Source organism: Teleopsis dalmanni, chromosome 1, assembly GCF_002237135.1.
Source record: "Teleopsis dalmanni isolate 2A chromosome 1, ASM223713v2, whole genome shotgun sequence".
Classification (NCBI taxonomy): Eukaryota; Metazoa; Arthropoda; class Insecta; order Diptera; family Diopsidae; genus Teleopsis; species Teleopsis dalmanni.
Window position 1 is genome coordinate 98,735,507 of NC_051846.1, and position 17,452 is coordinate 98,752,958.

Sequence of the window (17,452 nt, forward strand, 5' to 3'; positions counted from 1 at the left end):
AATTGAATTGTGAGACAGTGAACAAAATGTATGATTGTTACACATTGCCCTCGATATTATTCAATTATTAGTTATTTAATACGAGGGCTGCTATATATATTTCTGGTCTAATAATAAAAATGCTAATATTTATCATCAAAAATTGTTTTATTGTTTTTCAAAGTATTCTCCAGCCTGATTTATACAATTTTGCATGCAATCAAAACAATTGTTGAAGCACTTTTTCCACTTCAATTGAGACACCTCCAAAACATGGTTTTTGAAAGCTTCGACAGCAGCTTCTGGCGACGAAAATCGTTGACCACGCATTTTTTTTCTTGATGTGCGGGAATAAAAAGAAGTCAAAAAAGAAGACCCATCAATTCGACGTTTTGGCCGGTCAAAAAGGCGCTGGTTTGAGCCAATGTGTGACAGCTCGCGTTGTCATGGTGAACAATGATTCGTCTTCTCTTGTTCGTTTTTCAAATTTCTCCGAACCCTTCAGGCACACAAATTGTGGTGTACCACTCAGAAGTGACCGTCCTTCGTTGTTCAAGTTTTGCCGAAGAAACAGGCGACTGTTTCCTTCGAAGTGCTTCTTCCACGAACAACTTTCGTTGGATTTGGCTCGTCTTCGAAGACCCACACGGTCGATTGTTGTTTTGTTTCATATGCATAGATTCATGATTCGTCACCTGTGATGATCTTATAAACGTCGTTTGAAGCACCGCGAACGTATTTTTTCAACATTTCTTTGCACCAATCGAGCCTTTTTTTGAGCGATTGTCAAATTATGCGGGATCCAACAAGAACAAACCTTTTTTACTGCCAGGTGTTCATGCAATATCGAATGTGTGCTGGTGGGCGAAATGCCCAAAGATGCCTCTATCTCACGGTATGTCACATGACGATCTTGCATTATCAGTTCACGCACGGCATCAATGTTCTCTGGCATATCGGCCGTTTTTGGACGACCTTCACGGAATTCGTCGTTGAGCTAACGTCGGCTACGATTGAATTCATTAAACCAGTTTTTCACGGTGCTATAGGATGGTGCTTCATCGCCATACAAAGATTTAAGTTCATCAATGCACTCTTGTCGTGATAATCCACGTCGAAAGTTATGAAAAATGATAGCACGAAAATGTTCATGTATTAATTCCATTTTTCAAGTCTCTGTAAATAAAACTATTCACAATTAAATGACAACACGTTCTGAGTGATGTTATGCTAAAAAATGTCAACCTTTCCCATGGAAATGTCAGATTGCACCTGGCAACACTTAATGTTGCATAGGCCAGAAATATATACAGCAGCCCTCGTAATATCTGGATAATAATAATAATAATAATAACAGTCCATTATTTGATTAATCAATATACCAATATTGTTTTAATTTAATTTTCATTTAAATTTTGCAGTGGTTAAATTTTTTTTTGATACAGATTCTAAATTTCAAATTTAAATTATAATTGCAACTAATATTTGCTTACAATTCTTGTTTTTATATTGACATTTTAATGCTTTTTGGCACTATTCATATTGCCGGATAAAAATCGCATGATTGCTAATTCTCCTAAAATAAACGAAGCGCTTATTTAAGAATTTAAGCGTAGAGATTAGAGCTTTATCGATAGTGATTAATAGAATCGGCCGACTGAAGTCCTTAAATGACCGCTTAATAAGCATTAGTATATAAAGTAAACATAAAAGTAGTTGCTTACCTGTAAATTATGCGCGGATAAAAACCAAGTCTAGAAATTATCCATACCACAGTAAATATACCAAATATCGTATCACATACTTTTTGATACTTTGCATATTTTGTTAATTTGGCTGCCTAAAACAATGAAAAAAGTAAATTATTATATTGGGAATTAGAAATTAGTGTTGTTAGTTACATATTAAATTAACTGCTTATTTTAAATAAAAATTAATTATAGAATTTAAACGAAAGTATCCATACAAAATTTTGAGTCAAAAAACTTATTAATGTCTTTGAAAAGTTCTAACTTCTAAAACGCAAATAAATTTATGATACAATTAAGAATATCTCCAAATTGGTCACATACCAAATTGTACAGTGTCGTAACAGGAATGAAGCAGCATAACTGATTTAAAGATACTATCCGCTACATAGATTACACTATCAAACAATTCAAAAATTTTTAATTGTTAATCATACCACAAAATATATTAGGTTAGTACGAGAATAGAGAATATCTAAATTCCCACACAGGAAATAAGATCACACTGCACATAAATGCAAAAATATTCAAAAATATTCACACCAAAAGTATAGTCCCTATGGTAAAATCAAAGAATCTAGAGAAGTGCCACGCACATACAAACGAAATACCCACTTTATTTTACTGGTGGATTTATAATAAATCCATCCAACCTCATGCAACAATGTTCGATCGAGTCACAACTGGTATGATGTTCAGTTCAAACTCATTGCAACCCACAATTGTTTTTATACGCCTGTTTCTTTTGCCTTTCTTGTTTTTATTTGTTTATTTAATTAATATACATGGATTAGTAACGAAGTGAATGGTAAAAAAATCCTTCAAATAAATTTTCCATATACTTTGAGTAAAGAGTAATAAAATATATTATTTTTTTATTGCAAAAAATGATGCACTACAAAAACCATTATGTATGTACAAATGTGATATTGGAGACATTAAGTCTTCAGTATATAAATATGTATGTTTTTATTGCACATTTGTGCATATATTTTACCTTAAAAGGAACTACTTCTTAATAGTTTGAGTTTTTGGTGACTTTTTGTAATTATTTTAAAAAATATTATTGTAAATAAGACGTGTTTTGTGAAGTCTGTTACAATTTTTAGGATTTTTAAAGAAAATAAAAATATTAAAAATATATGAAAAATTGTAATGAAAAAATGTGTAGAAGTCATTAAAACCACTAATAATGCTTCCAGGTTTGAGGAAACGCATAAATGCTATATACACCGGATTGAAATGTTAAAATTGGTGATTACGATATTGCTTCGGAAACATTGCGCTTGGACAACATTTAAGAATAAACCTTCATAGAATGGAAAAAATCAGATTTGAGACATAAATAAATTTGTAAGTGTTTTTACACCACAATTCATACCAATAGCAAACACTGAAATGCTGTTTGATCGCTTGAACATTTTATAGCGAACAAATATACAAACATGCTTATAATGTAATACAGAGGGTTGCATGTATGATTGAATATGTATGCAGTCGGGCTTTTGTCATCCTTACTTGACTCAAATATAGGTTTGAACTGAACATCATACCAGTTCTGACTCGATCGAACATTGTTGCATGAGGTTGGGTGGATTTATTATAAATTCACCAGCAAAATAAAGTGGGTATTTCGTTTGTATGAGCGTGGCACTTCTTTGTACTACAGATTCTTTGGTAAAACATTAGTTAAATAGATGCACTGCCAGACTATAATGTACAACACAGAATAAAATGTGAAAGATGAACGGTACCAAGTGCATAGCCAAGCATTTTTGTGAATTTTTGGAAAAAATTAATATGTAAACCAAAACTAACATTTAATTTCAACAAAAATTCTGAACTTATTAACAATTTTTTAATAAACGTATTACAAGACTTTATTATCTAAGCACATCCATACAAGGCAATTTTTTTAACACAAATGGATTTCGTGTACGAAGCCACCATTCCAACGTAACCTAATTAAATCTACACAGCGAAATATATTAAAAGTGCGATTACAATTTTTTACAAAACATGATTATAGCTCATTTAACTGGAGTTTCGTAAAGTTCAACTTTCTGGGTCAGTATTTATTGTTTACCAATCATAACAAATGCCAATCAACATACTGAAAGAAAGTGTTTCAGTTTAAAATAAATTAGTTAGATGTTTTGTTTTAAAATATTTGTTTGCCACTTTCACGAAATCATTATTTAAGCATTTAGGCCATGACAACTGAAGCAGGATTCTTTGCAATATTGCTGTAGTGGTTATGATACATTTTTGTTACTGTTAGTTAAACAAATATTTCCTTTACTACTTTTCTTTTATTCATAACAACACACTCACCGTGTTTATCTGTCAACCTTTTAAAGAGGGTGGGTGCTAAGCAAGACGCAATTCTGTCGGACATACCAAATGTATTAACCATCGTTGTAAAATGCAAAAGATTATTTCTTGATTTCTAAAATTTTCTTTGTGAAAGAAGAGAATTTGAATTTATGTAATTGACATCTGTTTGATATAGTACTTAGTTGAGATCATAATTTCCTGAAGGCATAGTTTCTACCGCAGTTTTTATTTCACAAGCCGTATTTTACATGTATTCCTGTATAGTTAGTCTTTTATTATTGGGCTGATTTAACATACTGTCCTTTAAAGTCGACTTATTTTACGTGGGAAGATGTAAAAGTACCTTTAAAATTTTGCGTTCCTGTAGACTGATTTCTCATCCGACAAGGAATTTTATGTTTCATTATTTAATCTAAATTCATAAAGTAAAACTCGATTTTGTACAAGCGGAGCATGAGAAACAATCTGTTTTGTAAAATATGCGGAATCATATTTTATATTTGCAGTTTTTAGTAGTTGTTACCCACAATGATCCATATGATTACCCAAATATATAAATTAAATAAAAAAATATTATTTTTTGTAGCTCTTTATTTTATCGCTTCTTAAGCTCTACTCATGTTGCGCCTATGCACCTGTATTACGATAAGGTGAAAAGCAAAGATGATAGAGCCATCCGCACTCTCAGAGAGACTACTTATCAAAATTTTGTTCGTTAACTCTTCCCTTCTTAGTTCAAACATCCTTGTTTGATTTAATATTGTAGCATATGTAAAGATGTGATGATGATAATGCCGTTTGATGGTTTGTGTTTTAATAATATAGGTATACAATTTAATTCACTTACATTTAAGATTACATTATTTCTCCATATAACTAATTCATTACTTTTCTTACATTTACTTTTAATTCTTACAAACAATAATGTTTACGAATTAATTTCATAACGTTTGTTTTATGTTTTACAGATTTTAACAAATTGTTTCACATATTTCCATCTCAATTGTAACACTTCGTTCAATAATGTGTGTGACTGAGACATAGATGGCGGCACTAATACTAAATAAATATTTTTTTTCGAAAGTGGCAACCTTTTTAGGCTTACTGTCAAAATCATATGTTAATCCGACCATTTGTTTACAAGTGACAGTGCTTTAAGTGACGCTACTTCTGAGTTTTCAAAAAAAATGAATTCAAAGCAATTTCGTGCGCTGATTTATCATTGTTTTTTAATGAAAAAAAATTCTGTTCAATGCCAGGAATGGCTTGAAAAACATTATTCGGACTTTGTTTCATCAAAAAGAAGCATTTGTTATTGGTATGCCGAATTCAAACGTGGTCGTACAGACACCGATGAAATTCCATCTACTGGACGTCCAAATGACGCTGTTATTCCGGAAAACGTTGAAAAAACACTGAAAATCATTATGTCCGACCGTAAAGTGAAAGTGAAGGAGATTGGTGACATTCTACAGATATCAGCAGGTAGTGTACACACCATAATACACTAGGGTGGCTCACGTTATAAGGGGGAAAATTAAAAATGAAGTTTTGAATGAGAGCACCCCCTAGGAATATGTCATTGACCAAAAAAATGATATTCCCAAAGTTTTGGAGCAATAGGATTAAAAATGACGTTGCGCCACTCGAGCAAAGTTGGGTTTTCAGTACAAAAAACAGAAATTTTTCAATTCAAGGTCATTTTTTATCGTTGTTACTTGTTTCAACAGTTGTTAACATATACTCATTTAATAGATAATTAAAATATCTTTTTAATAAGATACTGATGAGTAAAATCGGTTAAAAATTATGCACAAAACACAATAATTAGTTGAGCGACTGTGCTCTGTTTTCTATTTCATACCTTTTAGCTGGCATGGAGCAAAAACAACAACGAATCGATGATTCAAAGAGCTGTTTGGACATATTTACGCGCAATAAGTCAGAGTTTTGCGTCGGTACATCACGATGGATGAAGCATGGATCCACCATTTCACTTCAGAGTTAAATCGGCAGTCTGCTGAGTGGCATGCAGCCGGTGAAAGCCGCCCAAAGCGACCAAAGACGCAGCAGTTGGCTGGCAAGGTTATGGCGTCTGTATTTTGGGATGCGCATGGAATAATATTCATCGACTATTTCCAGAAGGGGGAGACCATCAACAGCGACTATTATATAGCGTTATTGGAGCGTTTGAAAGACGAAATCGCAAAGAACGGCTATTTGGCGAAGAAAACAGTTTTTGTTCTTCTCAGACATGGCTCGTGTCACAGTCGATACACCGATTTGCTGATCTGGCCCCAGCGATTACTTGGTTCTTCGCAGACCTCAAAGATGCCCCTGTTGTAGAGATTTGGCTCAATTATGAGTAATCATTCGAAACTAACGCCTATTTTGAACGGCAAGAAAAATCGTTTTTACAAAGGCGTATCGAAAGATTGCAAAAGCGTTGGAATGATTGTATCTCCCTAAAACGGGACTATGTTGATGAATAAAAACGAATTTTGGCAAAAAAATGTGTTTTAATTAGTTAGTCACACACATTATTGACCGAAGTGTTAGGTATACTTATAATATAAAAATTTTGATTTTCATTGGTAGCAGTGCTAATATCTACAAATTGCAATGCTTACTTTAAGTTTTCATAAGGAATATGAAATATTTTCTTTTCGAAAATATTTATAACAATTTCTAATTTGATAATATAAATGTGTTTACAATTTTTTCTTTTCTCCATTGGAGGGCTTATTCAATATTTATAATTTCATTTTTAATTATTTTAAGTTTATATTTTATTACAGTAGAAATTTCATGCTGAATACTTGAATTAGTTTTGTAAAATTCTTAATATATTATTAGTTACATTATTTGATCTTATATTCTTATATCTAGGCTTAAGTCTATTAATCTGTTGTTTTATTTCTGTGGCCATGCGTTTTAGAAATGGGAGGTTATTAAAGTTAAGGTTATTAATTTTATTATTTATATTTGAAGTTAGTTCGGCAAGTACAGTTTCATATACTTCTAATATTTGTAACTCCTCATTTGAGGTAAAAAGAAAACAAAAATTTAATTCTTTATGAGACTTTTATGGACTACTTTGCCATATTGTGTTAAGACTGTAGTGTTTCTATTCTCTGTTACTATTTCTTTTCGATACCTTGGTGTTAATTTGCTTCCAAGTCTCTTATTTATTTTCATGAATATTTCCTCTCCTACATCATAATTTTTAGGTTTAGTTCTGTTTTTATTGTGATAGTCTAATCAATATTTTGTTTATCTTTTATATTTTCTTTCCTATGAGTTTATAAAATTTTATGATCAGTGCTTATCTGTCTGCCAAAGAACGTTTCAATTAGTTTCTTACCTATTGTGGAATGGATTAAGTAATTATATTCGAATAGTGCTTTATCTAACAATTCTGGCATAGATTGATGAGGACGCTGTGCTTTAAGACAGCGCATAATTTCTGCTAACGTAGAATGAAAACCTTCTACTTGTCCGTTTACTGAACTAGAGTAGGGTGGAGCTGTAAATACTTGGATATTAAATTGATTTTCTAACATAAAGATTATTGCTTTTGAATTAAAAGCTTTTTCATTATCTATAAAAGGGACACCAAAGGCTAATAGGATTTCTCTCATTGGCCCTTTAATATCTTCGACTGCTCTTGATCTGATAAGTTTTGCCTGTGCATATTTCGAAAATATATCTATAGCCGTTAGTATTACATACCTATTTGTATGATATATGTCCATATGAACTATTTCACCAGCATATTCAGGAATAGGAGTTTCTTGTAGAATTGGTTTAGCTGGATGACAGTCATACTTATTTAGTTTACAAATTTTGCATTGATTTACTATTGAGCGTATTTTAGATTGCATTTTTGGAAAGTAATATTCAGCTAAAATTTGTATCTTATTTTCGCGATCATTTCTATGGGCGCGATTATGTTCAGTAATAATGATATTTTCTTGTTCGGATTGATTAGAAATATCTGTAACTATTTTGCGTGAATAACGTATTCTATATCAATGAAAGTGTTGTGAGCAAATTTCTTGAATTAAGCTTAATATTCTGTCTTCTGTTTTTATACAGTTAGTAACTGAAGGGTTCAAGTATTTTTTTAAAAGCTGTGTCAGGTTATCAAAATTAAATTCTTGTTCTGTAATGAGATGTCGATGATATGTAGGAAAAATTATTTTAAATTGATAAGAAGGGGTTTCTCCAAGAGATAAAATTAACTGATTTGTGAAAACATTAATGCGAGTGTCATTGAATTGTATTAAATTTTGAGAAGAACTTTCGTCACTGTTTTGAGTTGCTGTCATTGAATTCAGCATTTTGTGGTGATCTTGATAATGCGTCTGCTACTACATTCATTCTACCGGGTTTGTAGACAAGTTCGTAATTGTACTCTTCTAGTATAGCTTTCCATCTTTTTAACTTGTAATTACAATATTTATTGCTTAAGGCATGTGTTAGCGGTTGATGATCTGTGAATATTTTGAACTTAGCTGATCCATATAGGTAATTCCTTAGCTGTTTAAGGGCCCATACTATTGCGAGCATCTCTTTCTCTTTCCATTTCGAAGTTAGGATAAGATAATAAGACATCTTCTGAAATTAATGTTCCTTTTATTATGTTAAATGCTTCGATTGCATTTTCATTAAAAGTTATTTGTTTTTCCTCATTCTTTTTTGGAAATTCTTCCCCCCTTAGAAGAGCCGTCAGGGGTTTGGCAAGCTTAGCGTAATCTTTAATAAAGCGGTGATAAAAACCTGATGGACCTAAAAATGATCTCAACTCTTTGATTGTATTTGGGTATGGAAACTTCATAATTGCTTCCACTTTTGCTGGATTTGTTTTTATCCCATTTGAGGAAATAATGAACCCCAAAAATTTGACTTCACTTTTCAGAAACTCTTCCAGAGAGCGTTTTTTAATCCGAATGGGAGTCGTGTAAACTCGTATTTCGCATTATTAATAGAGAAGGCTGTCTTCTCAATATCGGATTCTTTGAGTGGTATTTGGTGAAATCCACTTTTAAGATCAAGTACAGAAAAAAATGCTATCTAATTGTGAAAGAACTTCGTTGATATCAGGAATCGTATATCAATCAGGAATTGTTACTGAATTCAGTTTCCTATAGTCGATGACCATTCTATATTTTTTTATTCCTGTAATATCTAGTTTTTTAGGAACAACCCATACTGGTGAGTTATAAGGTGATTTTGATTTCCTTTTTTTACCATGTTAAGTAATTCTGAAACTTTTTTTTTCGACCTCGTCCTTTAGTGACATAGGGTATGGGTAATATCGTGAGTAAATGCGGGTTTCTGATGTAGTTCTAATTACTCCTTTTACTGTAGTTGTGAAAGTAAGATTCTCATTAGGTTCAGTAAATAAGTTAGTATATTTTTTTGCTAGTTTATCTATTTTATGCTTTTGTTCTTCCGATATGTGATTAGTTCTAATGTTTATATTGTTAACTGATTGAGTTGTTTGCTGTTTAATTTTAATTTTATTCTTTATTAACATAAACTCATTTGCGGTAAGGATGACAGCAGGTAAATCTTTAAGGCTATCGTTTCCTAAAATAGCATGAAAAGATTTAAGTTCCGGTAAAATAAAGAACTTAATACCTATTGACTTTAGACCGAATAAGTTCAGTTTCGTATGGTGGGTTATTTCGATTTAGCATCCAACTGAGTTGGCGAAAAAACTATTATTATTATATAGTATCTAATTTTTGTTAAAACCAAGAATTTTAAAATTTTTCCGTCGCTCGTTTTACATTCAAAATAAGGTAGAGACGAGCTCTCTAGCCTAAAAAATATATATCAGCAAAATCCTAAGACATTACGTTATTGTTTATAAAATCATTTCTCGGTTTAGATTTCATATAATCATCAATGGAACCCTGGAATGTGTCACTATTATTTTTGACAGCTTTTGGCTGATATGAATATTTATTTCCTGTCTAATAAATTCCTTGTAATTTATTATGTTGATGCCTGGAATCGGTATGATTAGGTTTTTTTGAGAAATTTCTATCATATTCATTCTGGTTAGTTGGTCTGTTCATATAACTAACCTGTCTTAACTGGATACTTTTGTCTACGCCCATTGGTTCTGGTCTTTGAACTGGTTTAGGCGGTAATAGACAAGAATTATAATTAGAATTAAACTGGTGAGATTGTTGAACCTGCAGTGTCTGCGGTTGATACTGAAAATTTGGTCGAGGCGACCTGTTTGGGCTATGTAAGAGCTCAGGGTAAAATTGTCTTGCTAGTACTGGTTTTACCAAGCGGTTTTTTTTATAGTAATTTTGACTATTATTGGCTATACTTCATATTTTTTAGTTTTAAACATAGATGTAGAGCCTGTGGTAAATCAACGGCTCTTTTATACTTAATAGTCGAGGTAGTTCACCTCTTAATCCTCTTATAAAGGTATCTAAAGCTTTATCCCTATAAATTCGTGTCATATTTAATAAGGATTCTTGCCCCATATCCATACAGGATATATTGTTTAGAATTAATAAGAGGTGTTAGTAAACCCCCTGATGAAATTTCTGGGCCATTTTATTTCTTTGTACTCGTCTGGTATTCCAGTGTTTCTAAATCTCTTTTATCAGCGTATTGTAATGTTAGATATTTAAGAAGTTTTTTCCAGTTAAGCGAAGTATTGTATGCTTCTAATGCAATATCTGTTTGTCCAACGATTTTATTCCTAACAACGATAAATCCCATAATACTTTGGAGTCTCTTTCAAATGGTAATAAATGGTAAGTATTCTATCTACACTTTTCTTCCACGAATTAAATTCACTTGGATTATCTGAAAATTGCCTAAGACTTTTTACAACATTTGGGATTCTTTCCATATCTGATAAGGACATATTGTTTGTTATAATTATCTCATCGTGTTCATTACCCATATCTACGTTTGGATTTAGAATCGAATTTATAATTTCCCTTCCTTCATTTTTAAGTATCTCCTTAATGGTATCTCTTATTGTTGTTGTAAGAGAAGGTTCCTCAACACTAATAGCTTCTAATTGTATTGTTAAACTATCCATGTTAAATGATTTCGTAACATTCCTGCTGTAAGCTCCTCTACTGTTATCGTCCCCGGTAGCCATATTTTTCAAAGCTAAAGGAGAAGTCAATAGCAATAAAACTAACCCAATCTTATTAAATTTAGAATAATAAATATATTATACAAATGAATATAATTTTTAAAAAAATAGATTGATATTAATTGTCAATACAAAAAAAGTTTTTTACTTTTACAATTGTTAAATTATTTATAATTAATAATTTTTTGCCTACGAAAATGGTTCAATAATATTTTTATAATTTAAATAAATGTAATAATTGATACGATTTTTACTCCAGTGATGATCACTTCGGCGATTCTTACTTCAGTGATGATCACTTCAGCAATTTTTACTCCAGTGATGCATTACGATAAGGTGAAAAGCAAAGATGATAGAGCCACCCGCTTTCTCAGAGAGGCTACTTATCTATTTTTAAATTTTGTTCGTTAACTTATATAATCCGCTTAATTATTATAGTGTAAAATTTTTCGTTCTATTTACTAAAGAGGTTTTTTCGAACAGTAGTGAACTACAACAACAAACATTTTATTTTTTATATTATTTTAATTAATTGAATTTTTGGCTGACCAGCTGTTTCGAGTATTGCCAAATACCCATCATCAGTGGTCTTGGAAATAATTCTTGTATTTAATTATTCGTAAATAATTATTTTTGAGACTGCAAGTACCATGAATCGAACTCCGCTCCTGTCAAATGTAAATCTCAAAATCAGCGCACCATAACCAATTGATCCAAAGCCGTACTTGATTTTTTAGTTCGCATATTTTTCTGGAGTTTTGTTACTTGTGCTATGAAAGTTTTTATTAACAAATTTATTTCCTGTGTTTATATTAGAATGAAATCATAAACCAGCTGTAGAATAATTGAATTAATTAATTAATTATATTTTTATTTGTTAAATTTCAATACTATTATCTTCGTAGAGGCATTATTTCTTGCATAATTTGTTCGTTCTTATGTATACAATCTAATCTAGGAACGTAATGCTGAGAAAGTCATGCCAATGTTACTCCACTAGTCGCATAGACCAATATTTTGTGAATATAAGTTATAATTTAACGTCAAATTTTCCAGATGAAAGTGACTATTATATTTTAATAGAAACTAATTATATTTCATAAAGAGGTTTTTTTGAACAGTGAAGTTCTATTAGTAGTTCTATTTACTTAATTTGTTGCTATATAAATCGAGCGTATGTGAGCTGATTGAAAGTTAATTTCATGTTTAAATATTTATAATATATATGATATTTATAAAAATAGGTCGATTCTCACTTGAACAAAAATAGGAAATATTGAAAACATATTTTTAAAATGATGAGTCTTTTGCACCAACTGTAAGAATATTTAGCAAACAAAGACGTGCTTTCAACGCAGTATGTGGATGAATTTGTAAGAAGAGTTCATAAAAAACAACTCCCATGTATGTAAAGAATAAGATTAGTTTTCAATATTTTAAAACTCTCTATTCCCCCGCTGTTCCCAAACACACAACTCCCTTATTCTGAATTGCTTGGGAGACAGCAGTTTTCGGAACAAGAACAGTTTCAAATTTGTTTTGTTAATTTTTGGCAACCATGCCACTTTTTAATGACGAAAAGTGCGAAAATGAGCAAAACAAAGAAAAGAATTGCGTATCATATGTTGATTTATATGTAAAAATCGCATTATTTGTTTGCTGCACAAATTATCGGAAATATATATAAGTTATTTTATGAGTAAATAATAAATATTAAAATAATAAAATAATGAAATAATAAATAATAAAAAACTTTTATTTTAATGAGTAAAATAAATATATAAAAAGAATTGTGCATGAGCAAAATAAACAAGAATTGTGCAGTTGTTAATTTTTATTTAAATAAAAAATTTTAAAAAAGTTTTCAAAAATGCATTCAATTGCATTTCGAGTTTTAGCGGAGGATTTGGCTCAAGAACAGGAGCAAGAAATTTTGCAACAGAGGATCAATCGCAGAAACTTACATGTTAAATTCAAATTTTTTCTAAATTTTTAACTCTTTTTTAACTAATTAAAAAACAACCTTACGTTATGATATCAATTCTTCAATGTCTTTATTTTCAAACATTCACTGCTTTTATACAAAATTTGCGTAAATTATAATTTAATTTTTTTTTATATAATTAGGATAGAAATGTCCTTCATGCCTTAATTAATGAACTAATAATAGTTTATGATTGTGCAGATGTTACAATAAAAAAGAAGCAATGTTTTACCTGCACATAATTGCAAAAGTTTATTTTAACTTATTCTAGGAATCCCATTCATTACAGAATTTGGTTTTAGTTAACACTTTAATTAGTGGAAAAAACCCGTGTGAATAAAATAAATAAGTAAAAATTTAAATATTTTAAATTTGTTATACTTTTGTTAAAATAATAATTTTAACAAAATATATTAAATGAAAATTTAGTTATATTAAATTTATTAAAATAATTTCATAAAAATATATTCGGAAAACTAATCAACTCCTGTGGATAAAATATAAAAATAAAACTTTAAAAATATTAAATTTATTGTAATAATTTTATTATAATAATAATTTTATTAAAATATATTTAAAAATCAGATCATTTTCAGTTACTTTTATATTAAATTGAACCATTTTTAATACTTTTTTACCTTGTCTCCTCAACAATTTGTTTGGGAAAGAATTTGTGCAAAATTGGGAAAAAACTCCCATTCCCATGCGATTCAGAATAGCAAAATTGGGAGCAGGGAACAAAGCTCCCATTCCCAAATTATTCAGAATAGCAAACTTGGGAACAGAGAACAAAGCTCCCATTCCCAAATTATTCAGAATAGCAAACTTGGGAACAGGGAACAAACTCCCATTCCCATGCGATTCAGAATAGGCCTGATTATAATAAATTTAATATTTTCTAATTTTTATTTATTTATTTTATCCACAAGGGTTCATTAGTTTTTCGAATATATTTTAATAAAATTATTATAATAAATTTAATATAACTAAGTGTTTTCGAAGTAAAACACTTGTCGAACTCGGTTGTGTTTTGTACGATGTGCGTATTTTTTTTAATTTTGAAGCCATATTCGTTCGTTAAAGCATGCTTAATGCGGTAAAATTTACAAACAACATAAAGCATTTAAAATTAAAATTGATTTTAATTTATCATTTGCGCGTATTCACTTATAATTTTTCAATTATATTTATCAAAAATTTAAACATTTTTTTCCCTGTTTTTGCAAAAACACGCGCGGTTCATTCTGTGTTCTGTTTTTTTCTCACATGTAAACAGCTAATAGAGACAGCATTAAATTCATAAGCGCATACAGTGTTGTAAAACAATAAATCTGTTACACAATTTTTTAAATTTCCTATTGTGTAATTTTAAATAATCTAATACTGTTAAAATGACAGAGTGTCACAAGTGTCGTGGAGGTATCCGCGGAGAAACTCGTTTAATATGTTCGGGTGTGTGTGCAAGGCATATCACACAGCTACCTAATGTTCTGGTGTAGAGCAATTTAATCCTATGATTCATTTCATGTTCTATAACTGTGTGCAATATGTTCACAATGTTGACTTTGCACTTAGGGAAATAAATGAAAATGTGGGAAAAAATAATAATTATCTTAAAGAATATAAAAACGAATTTAAAGACGCATTGAAAGTTAATGAAAATGAACTTAAGTGTTTATTAAAATCTATCGAGGGTAAATACTCTGATAGAATCAATGCTCTGAAGAAAGTTCAAGAAGCATACGTAAATAAATTTACGGCACTTGAACAAAAAATGTTAAATTTGTCGAATAATTTAAAAAAAGAAAATTAATTATTATGTTCCGAATTATTAAAACAAATTAATAAATGTAAAGATAAGAAAGAATCTTATGCAGCAAAACTTGAATCGAGTATTTTACCTAATGTACCGATTACAGTGAAACCTATAAGGAAACAGTTAGGTGATGATACTAAAAAAGACTTAAAAATGAAAATTAATCCATCTGAACTTAACGTGAAGGTTAACGGTTTTCAAGCTAAAAATGATGGCAAGGTTACTATTAAATGTGTTAATTAAAACGTGAAATTCTTGCTAATGACATTTAGAAAAAATTAAGTTTCGATACCCTAAATTATTCATCTCTAGTATTAGCGAAAAGCTAGATAATGGGGACTTAGTACTTGCCATAAAGAATCAGAATATTATGGTTCAACATATTAAAGTGAAAAAAGTCTATGATGAGTCTAATAAAAATAAAAAACATTTAATGCGATTGTTGAAATAGATGAAGCTGAAAACATTATCTACTAAATATGCAGGATCACAAAACACTTATCAATATTTTTTCTAATCAACGGTGTGGTGTTAATATGGTTCATTTTATTGCAAGAAGCCTTTCTGGCCTTAAATTAGATTATGTTGGAAGTGTTTTTGAAGACTCCAAAGTGGATGTCATTTGTGTTTCCGAGACTTGGTTTGATCATAACATAAGCAGCGTTTTTTTTTTCTTGAACGGTTTTGATTTATTTAGACATGACAGGAAACATAGATTAGGTGGCGGAGTGGATATTTTCTGTAAGTCACATTTAAAAGGTCAATTAGTGTCTGTCTCAATGGAAACTGAAATTGAACACATCAGCGTGCGTGTACCTGCTGGCAACTACAAGATTTTAGTTACTTGTGCCTATAACCCTAACAAAATATTTTCCTGCGATCCTCTCTTTGATTCCCTTCTACCTATTCTACCAAAGTTTGATTTTCTTACAGTATTCGGCGACTTCAATATTGATTTTCTGTTAAATTCTGCTAAATCAGCTAAATTAAATGACCTTATGACTACGACGGGTTTAAGTGTTGTAAATAACTCCATGCCTACTAGATTTGGCAACAATGTACGACCTAGTCTTCTTGATTTAGCTGCTGTCTCTGACTTGAGTAGAGTTTTGTTTTTCGAGCAGATTTCGTTTGTGTCTGACCATGACTTATTATTTGTGACTTTTGATTATAATGCGACTAAAACATTTACTCCTACACAATTCTCTTTTTGGAACTTCAAGTCTATTGATACTCGGAGATTGTTCAGTGAACTAAATTCTGTTGACTGGAGTGAATGTTGGTTTAGTGCATCAGTAGATGAAAAATTGAGAGTCTTTAATAACATATTGACAGATTTTGTACATCGTTTTATGCCGTATCGTACAGTATGTGCAAAAAATTCGTCTTGTCCTTGGTTCAAGCCTTATATTAAACGAAAAATTAACTATAGAAATAAAAAATATGCTGTTTGGAAGAAATATCCCACGGCACTCAATTGAATGCGATTTAAAGTGGCTAGAAATTTAGCTTCTGCGGCTATTTATAAAGCCAAATCAACGTTCTTTAAATCCAAACTTGGAGGTTGTCTGCAAACAAAATTTCTCTGGAATAATATTAAATCTTTAGGAATTATAAAAAAACTCCACAGCTGTGTGCTCCTTAGATCCCAATAACTTAAATGATTATTTTGTTTCGTCTGTTGGTAGTAGATTGAGCGTCAATCCCGCTTTTTCTTGTCTTGAACATGCCGACTCTGAGAGTATATTTAGCTTCGAGTGTGTTAGTCAAGAAGTAGTTTTCAATAGTGTGATGAAAATTAAATCAAATGCAATTGGTATTGATAAAATTCCTTTAAAGTTCTTAAAACTTACGCTTCAGTCAATTATTTCTCCTCTGACACATATAATTAATCACTGTTTTGCTTCTTCAACATTTCCTAATGCATGGAAGCTTGCAAAAATTATTCCAATTGAAAAAAAGTCAAATGCATTCCTATGCTCTGACTTTCGCCCAATTAGCATTCTTTCCTCGCTCTCGAAGGTGTGTGAAAATATCATGGCTAATGCTATTCGTTGTCACCTGGTTCGTTTTCAGCTTCTTTCCCCTCTGCAATCTGGGTTTAGAAAAGGTCATAGCCGCATGACTGCTATGTTGAAAGTACTTGAGGATGTTCGACTCAGCTATGATCAAAACTTGATTACATATCTATGTCTACTTGATTTTTCCAAGGCTTTTGACCGCGTTGATCATTCTTTGCTTTGCAAAAAACTTTTCAACTCCTTCTTATTTTCTAAGTCGGCGGCAAAATTTATTTTTAGCTATTTAAGTGGAAGGTCGCAGTTTGTTGTGGTATCGAATGAGTTCTCGACTTTTAAAAGTCTTCACACTGGAGTTCCTCAAGGGTCAATCCTAGGTCCCCTTTTGTTTTCAATTTATATAAATGATGTCTTTTCAATTTGTAA

At 30.9% G+C, this 17,452-nt stretch overlaps 1 protein-coding gene across 1 annotated transcript in view; it reads right to left on the minus strand.

Annotated features, from left to right (window-relative positions):
• Positions 1-17,452, minus strand: part of LOC119661815 (ceramide synthase 6-like) — a 128,656-nt gene that overhangs the window by 59,609 nt on the left and 51,595 nt on the right. The window contains exon 5 of the mRNA XM_038071315.1: positions 1,704-1,819. Within this exon, the coding sequence (XP_037927243.1) occupies positions 1,704-1,819 (116 nt within the window). The remainder of the gene's footprint in view (positions 1-1,703; positions 1,820-17,452) is intronic.